General features: G+C 40.0%; 1 protein-coding gene across 2 annotated transcripts in view; it reads left to right on the top strand.

Annotated features, from left to right (window-relative positions):
* Positions 1-14,184, top strand: part of LOC110964377 (ras-specific guanine nucleotide-releasing factor RalGPS1) — a 106,305-nt gene that overhangs the window by 67,008 nt on the left and 25,113 nt on the right. For both annotated transcript variants that reach the window (XR_007937736.1, XM_051938899.1), the window contains exons 9-11: positions 6,137-6,274; positions 7,989-8,082; positions 9,480-9,547. Coding sequence is in view for 1 of the 2 variants with exons in the window: in XM_051938899.1 (XP_051794859.1) it covers positions 6,137-6,274; positions 7,989-8,082; positions 9,480-9,547 (300 nt within the window). In the remaining variant the exon portion in view is untranslated. The remainder of the gene's footprint in view (positions 1-6,136; positions 6,275-7,988; positions 8,083-9,479; positions 9,548-14,184) is intronic.

Raw genomic sequence — 14,184 nt, 5'->3', positions numbered from 1 at the left:
TTGAGCCACTCAGAGGTGGACTGGCTTGTGTGCTTTGGGTCATTGTCATGCTGTATAACCCATTTGTGCTTGAACTTTAGGTCATGAACTGATGAGTGGATATTATCCAGGAGGATTTTCTGATAGAGAGCAGAATTCATGGCTGCATCAAACCATCACTCTACCACCGCCATGTTTCATTGTTGGTATAGTGTTCTTCTTGTGAAATGCAGAATTAGCTTTACACCAGATGCAACGGACCCATGTCTTCCAAAAAGTTCCACGTGTGACTCATCAGTCCACAGGATGTTATCACAATAGTCTTGGAGCTCATCCAGATATTTTTGTGCAAATGCCAGATGAGCCTTTATGTTCTTTTTGGTCAGTAATGGTTTGATCCTTGTGTAGAGGATGGGAAAAGCCTCTATTAAAAGTAAAATAGAAAAAGTGTCACCACCCTTAAAAACAAAACAAAACACAATAATACGTTGTTGTAGAGCTGTTTTATTAATTGTTTTCTTAAATGAGATTATTATGTCAAAAATGTAACATTAGGTGTCACCCAAGTGCCAGGACCAGTAACGGAAACACCCCTGAAGCGTACTGCCACATTATTGACAGAATAAAATGGCACTTGCAGCGGTCACACACAGATAATTGTGTCTGTTCCTTACTGCTCCACAGGTATATAAAACGTGATGTTTAATCACTTAAATGTGAGCTGATATTTCACTTAGAGTTTGTTTACACATCCAGCTTTACTGGTGTACAGAATAAGCACTAGAGGACAGAGTTTGAACATAGTTTTTGCATAGTGTAGTTTCTGAGTTAGCCATTAGCTTACAGTAACCACGATGTGTGTCTGAGTTAGCCATTAGTTTTAAGTGACCATGATGTGACAATATGTGGAAATATTGTGTTGTTTTATTAACTCTGTGAGATTAATGATATACAAAGAAACACTAACAGAACCTGAGATAATGCTGAAGCACTCGTTCTTTCTTTTGTTGCCTTGTTACTAGCTGAATATGAAAATAGAGTAGGCTTGTATGATGTTTTTGGCACTGTAGTGCATGAATGGCAGCCGCCTTGTGATTTTGCACTTGTCTTACAATTATTGATTTTCTGTAAGAACCCTCTGTCAAATGAGTTCATAAGTTAAAGACACTTAATTGTGAATGAGATGTACATGGGATGGCCTGAGTATGTTTTGGTTAATACTAGAAATGACTGTAGATTTGAAGTGAAACGTGTTGGAAATGTCTTTTGGCCACGTTAGTGGTAGAATAAAATGGCGCTTGCAGCGGTCACACGCCGATAATTGTGTCTGTTTCTTTCTGCTCCACAGTAACTTAGAATTGTGAAGCAATAATGCTACCGGCCCCGACACCGCTAGGCTGGAGACTGGTATCACTTGCAGCTCTCCCATGGATCCATTTTGGCTAAATGTCTTTCTTATTGTGGAATCATGCAGATGGACATTAACTGCGGCCAGTGAGGCCTGCAGATCTTTGGATGTTTGTGTGGGTTTTTTTGTGACCTCCTTGATTAGATATCACCATGCTCTTGAAAAAATGTTAGTAGTTGGGCCACTCCTGGGAAGGTTCCTCACGGTTCCATGTTTTCCATATTTGTGAACAGTGTCTCTCACTGTGGTTCTCTGGAGTCCCAGAGCCTCAGCAATGGTTTTGTAACCCCCCCCCCCCAGACTGACAGACTGATTTTGTTTGTTCTTGAATCTCTCTAGAATCTGACATCATGTGCTGCTTTTTAGATAGATACATGAATTAAACCTTTATTGACCCCGCAGTGGGGAAATTTTCGGTGTTACAGCAGCAATTCCAAAAAACAATAAAAACAAAAGAGAAAGAACAGCACACAATGTACAGGTTGCAGAGATATAAAAAGATTGAGATGTAATGCCTAATGTTAAGTGCAACAAAGCAGTGTGCTGTAGCAGGCACTAAATGTAGTTTTATCTATTTATGTGACTATTTTCTATTTACTTACTATAAGTTTCATATTTAAGGAAGACATTTTGTGTTCAGTTATTTCATTTAGTTGCACTTTATAATGCACTTTCATGTCAGCTTTATTTAATTTCAAAGGGATAGTAACTGTGCCACTGTGCCCACTGTTTATTTTTTGATTATATGCACTGAAGATATGACTGTCTCAGATGAGCCCAAATATGGACAGGGACAAACTTTGTGTTCTTTTATTTCAAAAGAAGAAAAATACCTCAAGTTCTGAAAAGTTGCTGTTAAGCAAATTACAGGGCAGGAGTATAAGGGTAAAGTAGTTCAGAGAGGCATGGCGGGGCAAGACCATTTAAGGATTTAAACACAAATAAAAGAATTTTAAAATTTTAAAACTCTAAGGTGCGCAGGCAGCCAGTGGAGACAGGCCAGAAGAAGTGTGATGTGTTCTCTTCTTCCTGCTCCAGTTAGAAGGCGTGCAGCGGCATTTTGAACTAACTGAAGACTTAAGACAGACGACTGGCTGACTTCAACATAAAGTGCATTACAATAGTCTAGCCAGGACGAAATAAAGGCATGGATTACTGTCTCAAGGTGCGGCCTAGAAAGGATAGATTTCACCTTTGCCAGCCACCAGCTGATGCTAACATAAACACATAAGCACAATCCCTTGCACTGCTGTCATTGTCTGCACTTCTACATTTTATTCCACAAGTGACTTTCTGCTGATGTCATTTATTTATCAAGTAATAATACTCTTATTTATTCATTTTCATCCTTCATGCTTGTATATATTGTATATATATATTTTAATTATAATTATTATATTTACTGTATATTGCTGCTGTAACATGGGAAATTTCCCCTGACATGGGGAGTAATAAAGGATTATCTTATCTTATTTTATCTTGAATGAAGAAAGCCAGACCGAATATGACCAGTTTAAAATCCCTGTCCAACATAAAACCAAGAGTTGTAGCTGTGGGCTTCACATATGTTGCCAAAGGGCCCAAGTCACCAAAGAAGGACTCACAGGATCCACTGGGCCCAAACACCATCACTCCTGTTTTCTTTTCCTTAAAATGTAAGAAATTCAAAGCCATCCAAGCTTTGATGGCATCAAGACACACCAGGAGTGGTTTGATAGAGAAGGCATTCCTCCAATTTAAAGGAACATTTTTTTGATTGTCATCAACATAACAGTGGAAGGAGATACCATGCTTTCTAAGAATGGATCCCAGAGGAAGTAAGTATAATGAAAAAACCAAGGGTCCTAAAATTGAGCCCTGTGGGACCCCACATGACAGGGAAGCAGGGAAGGATTCAAAACCCGCAAGGTTTACACTAAAGCTTCTAACTGCCAAATAGGATTTGAACCATTCCAGAGCAGTGCCACAAATGCCCATTTGATGCTGCAATCGAGATATTAAAATGTGATGGTCCACTGTGTCGAAGGCAGCGATAAGAACAAGCAGGACAAGAATGACATAATCGCCAGAATCACATGCCATGTCATTGAAAACCCTTAACAGTGCTGACTCTGTGCTGTGAAGGGTTTTGAATCTAGACTGAAAAACCTCCAGGATATCATGCTTGTCCAGGAAAGCTTGCAACTGAGCATAAACAATTTTCTCCAGAATTTTTGATAGAAATGGCAGTTTAGACCAGTCCACAAAGTCCCGGTTGTGTTCTCTGTATTTCTCCTCATCTCTGTCCAACAATGGCGGAGTTGTCAGAGAACTTCTGAAGATGGCAGTTTGTGATGTGATTGAAGTCTGTTGTGTAGAGGGTGAAAAGAAAGGGGGTAAGGACAGTCCCCTATGGCATGCCTGTACTGCATACCACAGCGTCGGACACACAGTCCCCTGCCCTTACAAACTGTGGCTGATTGGTCAGGTAATCCAGCAGCCACATTGTGAGGTTGGAGTGAACTCCTGTCTGCTCCACCTTGTCCCTCAAAAGTGCAGGCTTGACGGTGTTGAAGGCACTGAAGAAATCATAAAACATGATTGTCACATTGCTGTTCGCCTTCTCCAGGTGAGAGAGGCATCTGTGCAAGAGGTAGATCACTGAATCATCAACTCTGATGCCGGGCTGGTAGGCGACCTGCAGCAGGTCCATTAATGAGCTCACCAGGGGCCACAGATGACAAAGGGCTAGCCTTTCCAGGGTCTACATCAGGTGGGATGTCAGTGCCACTGGCCTGTAGTGGTTGACATCCTTGGGGTGCGAAATCTTTGACACCAGTACCACGCAGAACGTCTTCCACATCTGTGGTACTCTCCCCAGCTTCTAGCTCATGTTGAACACATGCTCCACAGCCCTGCTCGGTTGATCTGCACAGGATTTGAGGGGCCTGGAGCTGATGCCATCTGGACCTGTGACCTTCCTGATCTTCAGCATGCTCAATTCTCTTTTCGCACGGGATGTTGATAATGACAGGTTGGGGCAGGGGGGCTCTGAGCTTGGGCCACTGTGGAGGAGGGGAGGTGTGATGGTGGGAGAGCTGTGGTGGAGCAGTAAGGAGGGGGTGTGCTTGTGTGTATACTGCATGTAATTGTTTACATATTTACATTAGTCCACAGGAGAGCCACCTGATAACTGAATGCTCTGCCTTTCATTCTTCTTCTAGAAATTCTGGGAACTACAAGTAAAGCTTGTTTTACGCTTGCTGTGTCTGTGAGGTCTGTGTGGACAAATTACATCATTTTAGCAGCCACGCCCCCTCAAGCGGCCCTTCTCACGCTGAAAATTTCCGTGTCGTGTACCTCCACATTTTTGTAACTACACAGATGGAGATGTGCAGAGGACCAGGACCTACTCATAGCTGAAGTACAGAAATACAGGCACTTATAGGATTCATTAGACAGAGATCACCATGACAACCAGGTTATGAACAATTCATGGTGTGAAATTAGAACTAATTACTGAAATGCAACTATTCGGTAAAATGCCATATTCTAAGTGGTGGAAACAATGGCAAACTTCTTCTACTCTAGTACTAGAGTAGACTAGATAGGCGGGTGTTTGCAATACACTGCTCTCCCTGCAGTGTGGGAGCAGATGCCACACACGGTCTCTCACACGGATTTCTGCACAACTCGTTCATGCCGAAAGCATAACCCAGCCTTAGGCCTGCAATCTGAGAGCGAAGAGTTCTGCTTGGATATATGGTGCTATAAGGTCTTTAAGGTACAATGGAGATTGGTTGTTAAGAGCTTTGTATGTCAGGAGAAGGATTTTAAATTGTATTCAAGATTTCACAGGAAAACAATGAAGAGAAGCCAGTATAGGAGACACATGATCTCTCTTGCAAAACTCCCGTCAATACTGTCACTGCAGCATTTTGGATTTTCTCTGCTCTATATTTTTTTTCTGTTCTCTCTAATAAATGCCAATAATCAGACAAGCAATCCTTCCACTTGAAAGGCATCCTGGCAGCACATGCAACTAAATAGAAATTAAAATCCAAAGAAATAAAATGTATGAAAGAGAGGTATAGAATAATAATATGCATCTCTTCTACATACATGAGTAAAAGGTTTGCTGTTTTCATTCATAAACACATGATTAAATTAAACTGTCGTGAGTAAGCAATGTTAGTCAGGTCTTGTGTCCAACATTTGTGCCCAGAGCGATATACTCTACAGTGGCGTAGTGGTTAGCAATTTCACCTTGCAGCAAGAAGATTCCCGGTTCAAATCCCAGCCTGGGCCTGGGATCTTTCTGCATGGAGTTTGCATGTTCTTCTTGTGCATGCATGGGTTCAGTCCAAAAATATGCTGAGGTTAATTGGTTACTCTAAATTATCCATAGGTGTGAATGTGAGAGTGATTGTTTGTCTGTATATGAAGCCCTGCGACAGACTGGCGACCTGTCCAGGGTGTCCTCTACCTGAGCCCGAGTCAGCTGAGATAAGGCTCCAGCACCCCTAGTGAGAATAAAGCGGTGTATAGAGAATGAATGGATGGATGAAGATATACTCTATCTGGTCCAGATGTTGTTTTTGTTAAGCTTTCATGAAGGCTAGTCTGTCTTAGACATTAGTATATTTTAAAGTGACTCATTATTCTTGCCATAAGACCATAATTGTGAAAGTCAGCATTTTTGTCAAAGTAGTGTTAGCATTAGTGCAGGGTTTCACTAAGTGATTTGCTGTCTTGTGTTGTCCTCCAAAGGGATCTACCTGTTGGACATGATCTACATTGACTCAGCCTATCCTGCATCGGATAGTATCATAGAGACGGAGCAGCGGACCAATCAGATGAATAACCTTCTGAGAGTCATCTCCGACCTGCAGATGTCATGTAACTATGGTATGCAATACTAACAACATGCCCATCATCCTGGTGGTCATCCTAGTGGTGGAGTCACTGCTAGTGGTGGTTGCTAGAGATGGTGTTTATATATTCTAATGATCCTCCAGTGTCAAGATAGGATTACAAGCTGAGCTAGCAGCAGAGAGGCTAACAGCAGGACAGGAACTGTGTCAAAATGGCTGTATTTCTTAAACAGTTTATCCCATATTTTTGTTAAACCCTGTGAATTAAAGCTGAAACGCTGTACTTCAATCACATCTTGACTACTTAATATTATATCAACTATGATCATGTACTGGGGCAAAATTTTAAGAATAGTGTCACTGGCCTATTTAGTATCAAATACCTGGATATTTTTCTACATATTTTCCCCCTGTATGTAATGTAGACTATTTTGTACTTACTAGGATACATAGCTGATTTCTAGCTTGGCAGATAGCTAAACAGGTCCTTCAATAAACATCCCGGTGTTAAAGGTCCTGTATGCAATATCCAGAAGCACTGGATTCTGCTAATGTACTGGCACTTAAGACAAAAATAAGCAGATTTGCTTGCTGCACCTCCTTATAAAATCTAAAATCTTTTTGTGCGTCATTTTAGCAAAAACTGTCTGGAAAATCAACAGTACTGTTGTTCCAAAATTCCTATGTGGTTAATTATTAAACTTGCTCATCTATTTATTCATGAACAATTTGTGTTAGCGTGTGTAATAATTGGTTATTGATAATGAGAACATTGCATTGTTACATGTAGCTGGGAAAACGGGATGTCAGTTTTTTATTAACTCATGTGTTTGGTCATTAGTAAAAATTAATGGGCCTTTTCTGATCATCTTGCATATAAAGTTGCCCAATGTGAAGGAGAATTAGCCATAGCCTTTTGAAATTGTTTTATGTTTCTTATTGAATTATATTATGTTTACCTTTCATTGTTTGCAAGTACCTAAAGGGTAAAGCAACAAGAGGTCAGAAACACTTCAGGGATTCCATGATTTCTATTGATGTTCTGTAGCTACTAAAAGAAAGATCAGCAAAATACATGAAATATTCATGAACGTTGTCTGAAAGATTCAGTGATGAGCACCATACCTCAGCAGCTACTGACTTCAAATACTGCTGTGACTCACAGCGATAAAGTTGATCAAATTCCAATGCTAATGATTTTCCTCTAACTGTAGTAGTTTTGAATCAGTTGAGGTCAAACTCATGTCAGTTGATGCATTGCAGACACACATTTTTCAAACTTTGTCATAGCACACAGCTACACAGAACCTTAAAATTTAACAAACCACTAAAACTGAGATGTTTGAAATATGGACCGCACATAGACAGTGTGGACTTGCTAGCACTTCTATGAGGGTCCGGGATACATTCCTTACATTCACACATATTGAAGAAGAGCTCATTGCTTAAAATTTTTTGACATTAAAATGTCAAAATTAGAGAACAAGGAAAGGGCAAAGGATGTGGAAAACAACAATATGATTATGTACACATGGAGCAGAATACAAGTATCCAATTTGTGACAGATGACTGTGACAAAGGCCTGTTAGACTAATGCAGCGTCCACTGAATGTCCCCCTACCACAAAGATTAGATCAGGCAGGCAATGGTATTCATTTCCCATATATGCTCAAGTTCTAAGAATGTACAAATCCATTAACAAAACCAGGATGTCAAATTGAAAGTAACTTTTTCCAATCATTCTTCAGATCACTTGGTGACTTTGCCACATGTCCAGAAGTATCTGTTGTCAGTTCGCTACATTGAGGAACTCCAGAAATTTGTAGAGGACGACAACTTCAAGTAAGTTTTATATCTGTGAATGGCAATAAAATGTGAAATTCATTCATGTTATGGAGAATTTTTTTAGGTGGTCTCTCTCCACTTTGGTCACGACAGATGTTTTTCTTTAGCACCTGGGAACATGGAAGTGTGTGTAAGAATGATGAAGGTCAGTGGATGGAAAATGACAGGTTTTATCTTTCTCCAAAAGGAGTTTGTGTGTCCAGGAGGCACTGATGGCTTTTTCACATAGTGTCTGAGATCCTCTCTTCAGCAATAGGTTTGGCTGTCTGCCACGGCTTGTGACACTTTGGATTGACAATCTAATACAGGAAATACAATTTCAAGACCTGTACTTTTCAACTGAAGTTAAAATGTGAGAGGAGCTTTTTTGCAGGACATGTGTGTAGACAAGCCCCCAGAGCGTGTCATCAGCTGTGTCAGTCAATCTGTGTTCAATCATGATCATTCAGAGATCAGCTGGCTCAGCAATAGTGAGCAGTATATTTTTGCTGCAAAGTTTTCCATTGTTAATCGTGATGAAATGGAAAAAAAGCCTTCAAAATTTATTACAGTGTACCTACATTACATGACCACAATTCACAACCTGAAAGAACCTAGCATTAATTTGTATTGTCATCAGTATTACCACTTGATTCTCTTCTTAGCCTGTATTTGTTTCCATTTTGAGAAACTGGTTCCATTGAAAGTATACCATTCTGTGTGTCAAATCTACATGTTAAGTTTTGACTGAATTATGACTTCAAGAGGTGTCAAATTTTTCATCTCACACAGTATGTTTACCACAGAATGTCTCACAGCTTTAAAATTTATGTGTTGCACAAAAACATTTTACAATAACTAAAGGGCATTAGCATGATTGACCATTCTTTGGACGAGTAGAATATTTTATAGACAGATTACACATCCTGTTCTTTTGCAGTGCCATACACAGTTGCTTGGATCTTAGGCAGCAGTATTACTTTTACACCAACTACATCAGTCTGAGAGAAGTTACTTGAACATCTGAAAAGTGGCAGGTTGGGAAATACTGAATTTTTAGAGAACTGCAGTTTTTCTAAATCGAGAGGAATCGCCTGTGATCTTCCATGTTGTTCTTTTTCCAGCAAACGCAATTTGTCGTGATTATTGATGCAAAATTATTGAGGCAAAGCTGAGAAGTAAATTTCTCACCTTTGCCAGTATTTCTTTGACTGTATCAGAATCTTTGGTGAATGGTGTGGAGCGTGTCTACCGACTTCAGATATTCAGCAAAAAGTTTCAGCTTACTACAAAAATCAGATTAACACCTTGTCCATACAGGAAGTGTTCCAGTCGGGTGGTTGAGTCGTCTCTTTTGGACTTGTCTGACTACAGGAGTGAGTTGATGCAACTGAAGAAAATCATTTGTGTTGCAGGTTGTCTCTGAAGATTGAACCCGGCAGCAGTTCTCCTCGCATCGCTTCTTCTAAAGAAGACCTGGCAGGTAAGATGTACACGGTTTAGCTGTACAGATGATTTCCAGTTACTTGTTCTTAATCAAAAAACAATATCCTTACTTGTAAAACAGTGCATCATATCTATATCAAATGCTAATGTGCACTGCCAAAAAGTAATCAGATTCATACAACTGTGCACACACCCTCCTTCACACACTTAGTCCACTCATCTCACTCCCAGAAATGGCATGTTCTTATCTGTGATGAATATTGATGTATATATTATTCATGTGAAGGATGGAGATGGTGTTACAGACAAAACAAAGTTTGAGAGGCTGATGGCCGCAGCTGCTAGTGACCGCTCGACATCCGTGCGATTTTCAGATGTGGCACGTTTACATGTGGAAAAATCGCATCAAGTGGACGTGCACCTTACAAATTATATTTTTTTGTTTACTGTTTACAAGAAAAACTAACAAAACTAAATTCCTGACAGTATTCAAAATGTCAATTCTCAACAGTGTCGATATCAAAAAACAGAGAATATGTTCAAATTGAACAAAAAATAAATAAACCATCACATCTTCAAATTAGCATTTAGTAGTCCTGTCATTGGCATGCAGTAGAGCTTTAATCCTGGCTGGGTTGTTCCCCCATGAGCCTTTCACATTGTTGAGGGGTCCCATTCTTCTTGAACTTCTGCTTTTAATTTTTCTAAATTCTTTATTTACACTTTGTAACAGACCTTTTGATAATCCACCACAGATTTTCAGTGGGGCTCATGTCCAGGGCTTTAGCTGGCCACTCTCAGACCTGAATACTGTGCTCCTGCAGCTAAGTTCTACTGGCCCTGGATGTGTGGCAAGGAGCATTATCTTGTTGAACCATCCAGTTTTGACCTTGGTATAAAAGTGCACACCAAGGAGGGAGCATGTGGGTTTGGAGAATGGCACAATACTTGGCAGAGTTCAATGTGCCATCACAGACAGTGAGATGACCAACACCAGCAGCACTCATACATCCCCAAACCATGATACTGCCTCCACCATGCTTGACAGTAGGTACTGTACATGCTGGAGATGATGCTTTGCCTGGAGCTCTGCATACCCTTACATTAGCAGGCAGAAGATAAAGCTGGAAACTGGACTCATCTGACCAAAGAATCTTCTTCGAGTTCCTAGCTGTTCAATTCTTTAAATTTGAGACATTGCGAGTAAATTTTTCATCTACTCGCGCATGTGCGACCAGTAAATTTGCTGATTTTTTAAAAAAAATTATTAATTTTTTCTTCTTGCTGACAAACTTCTGCTCCACACTTCAGCCCAGTAGCTGATGGTAATGCGCAAATGAGCTGATTTGCCAACCGACATTAACTCCAAAAGAGAAGAAAGGAGACAAACACCAAAGAAGGAGAAGGCGAGCCAATGTGTGTGAGAGCGGGGGGCTCATGACGGTGAAGCTCCTGATGTTTCACAAAGCCTTTTTTTACGTTCAGCCTTATTTTGAACACAAATTCACCTTTCTGTCCTTCACTCCTTTTTTCAGGAAACACCGTAAGAGCTTGTCCCCATTCCAGCTAGGTGCTTCTAAGTTTATACACATTCTTTGCTAGACAGCAACAGAGTGGAAACGTTTTCTTTCATCTTTACATGAATTTTATGACTTTTCAGCAGCCTTTTTGTCATGTCAAGAAATCACTTCTTAGATAAATACTTCCTGTGCTGCGGAAATGGTGACAAAATAGAAGCCCTTACCATTAAAAATATACCTTCAAATTAAAAGCCTGGAGGGAACATTTTAACACTAGCAAAACAAAGTCTTGCCAAAACTGATGAACTGATCAACAGACCTTTATAAGAGTAATTTACATGCAATTCGTTATAAATACATAACATGCACATGCACAACACATGACTGCTCAGCACAAGGTCATTTTTTATTAAAGATTTTATCCGTCGGAAATTATGCATCAACTGAGCAGCCTTGGTGGAGTAATGAACTCTCTGAGTGCTTTTCTTGTTATGTTGTGTCAACTCCTGCACAATAAAATGTGAATTGAAAACTTTATAGTTTCTGCATTTATTGTTCAAGTATTTATCAGTAATACAGTGAAAATGAGAGGAAATGTGAATATTAATTTTGCAAGTTGATTTTGGTGTGCGCCCCTAAATTTTCTGCTTGTGCTCCTAAAATCTTAAATTAGGGGCCACTGTGCGACCTCAGCAAAAAAGTTAGTCTATAGCCCTGTACAGTGCCTGGGCCCAACAATGCAGGCTAACCTCTGTCTCGCATTGATCAGGGGCTTCTTGACAGGCTCATAGGACTTTAAGCCATGATCTAAAAGTCAGCCACACACAGTGTGGGTGGAACACTGGACACTAGTTTGGTTTGACCACTGCTGCTGAAGCTCCTGTGATGTCATTCAGTGGTTTTCTCTGCACATGTGGATCAGAATAAGGTCATTTCTTGCTGAAGAAACCTTTGGACGCCCAGATCTTAGTTTGTCTTCCAAGCTGGTGGTTCATCAATATTTCTGCAGAGTGTATCCAACTGCTGAAGGACTGCATCTGCACTTTCTGGCTATCTGGCAGCAGCTGTACTTTTCCTGGCTGAGAATCTGTATTTTCAGGCATGTTTCCTGAGTTAGGTTCCCTGTCTTAGTCATTTTTTGCCTCTGAAGAACTTTCAAATGTGATGGCATAATATAAGACACAAAGCATGGCAACAAAAATTAAGGATAAGGATAAACTTTATTGATCCTTCAGTTGGGCAAGTTCACTGTTACAGCAGCTCCAAAAGACAAGTATAAAAGTATACAGGCAGTGCAAGAATAAATAAGAAAAAAAACAGTGCAAAAATTGCAGAGAACATTATATACAGATGATTTTTTTAAATACTATGTAGAAGACTATATACAAGAGGATGAGGTATCAGTTATTGCACGTAAGTAGGTGGATGCGTGTGTAAATTGGGGGAAAAAATAAACAAAAGAGAGGGGTCGGAGCTGCTGCAACTGGCTACTACTCTGTCGGTGCCATCTTAAAAAATACTTTTTGTGTCTTTTAATAAAAAGCACTAACTTTTTTCCTCCTTTTTCCAGAAACTCATGTGTTGCAGGCTGGCCAGCCACGTGGTGTGATTTGTTTGTAAGGATTTACCTTAGTTAACACCTATTCCCGTTCTCCCTACCACGTATTGCACAATTTAGTGTAATTTCAACTGAAATTTGAAACCTTTATAGAGTCATTAGGCAATTGCCACTGGACTGAACCGAGGAGTCTGTGCAGTAAAGGAAAAAAAATGGAAGGTTTCAATTTTAGTACAGTCATTACAAAAGCATCTTTGTGTGCCAAGACTGTAACATGCAGCCGTCTCAGCACATGGACAAGTCTTGCTGAACACAACGTGTTGCCTCAAGTTGAATCTCTGGTTTCCGTCATAACAGATGCCTGTTAATTTTTTTGTTATCCATAAAAAGTTGTTTTTTCCTGAGGAAAAACATTTTCCTAATGACACACCAACTAATCTCGTAATTAACAGATCAGAAGACTTCATATGTTGTAAGAGTTCTTGACTTTGTGCAAAATATCAGGTTTTTTTGTATACTAATATTGAACATCTTTCAACTGTAAAGACTCGAGCAAGTATTTACACTCATTAAGCTATTATTACAAAATTTTGACTTTATTCACATCTATCAAACTACAAGGTCTGTGAGGTGCTCTCAGTCAGCAGTGGTCATGACAGGTTATGGTGTTCTCCTGATGCTGCTCGGATGAACATTTGCACTTACATAACATTGCAGGAAAGCGTTGTTATGGCTGTGTCAACTGACTTGTTGGCTTATTCAGCATAAACAAGTCTCATGCACTCCACACACTGCCAAACAGAAGAATTTAGTTTAGTCACTCTGTCCATGTACAAGTCTGTGAAAGCTGTTGTGGTGGACTTGACAGAACATGTGCAAGGAAAAAAACACGCGAAATCGCATGTGACACAAGGCTTTCACTCTGTCCATGTACAAGTCAGTAAAGATGTTGTGGTGGACTGAACAGAACATGTGCAAGGAAAAAAACATGAAATCACACGTGGCACAAGGCTTTCATCCAGCTAGTGCATCATTTGTTTGTGTATGTAAACCCTCTGATGTTGGTTCTGTATGTGACTTCAACTGTGATCATCCTCACAATATTAGCCATCTGAGTGATTACATTTCATGAAGCTTTTTTTTGGGAAGATTGTAAGTGATTTTCTCCTGACTAGAGTTTCAGATCATAGTCTGGTTAATTCATTCAAGCTGTGTTATAATGTTGTAGCAGCAGTTCAAGCAGCTGAGGAGGCAAACACGTGTGCTCAGAGATGAGCTAAGAGCTGACATTAGTCACCTGAAATATGAGTTTTTAAATTATTTTTGAGCATGTCTAGCTCTTGTTGTGAAATAATAGCCGTTTTTCCTGCTTTGTAGAGTCTTCCAATTCTGTTTTGCATCTACTTTAGTCTGTCTCTCATCTGTGTGAAAAAACAGTACTGGTTCTCGGCACACAGGATCATCAGGGAGGCATCTGATCACTATCAGATTCATTGCAGCACATAGTCAGAGTAGAGGATGAATGTTTCATCTTTTGCCCCAAGAAGAACAGGGAGTCTGGTAGTCCTGATGTAAACACTGAGTTGATTCAGTTTT

Source organism: Acanthochromis polyacanthus, chromosome 18 (genome assembly GCF_021347895.1).
Source record: "Acanthochromis polyacanthus isolate Apoly-LR-REF ecotype Palm Island chromosome 18, KAUST_Apoly_ChrSc, whole genome shotgun sequence".
Lineage (NCBI taxonomy): Eukaryota > Metazoa > Chordata > Actinopteri > Pomacentridae > Acanthochromis > Acanthochromis polyacanthus.
The sequence above is the reverse complement of the archived record's forward strand: the minus strand, read 5'-3'. Positions and strand labels throughout refer to the sequence as shown.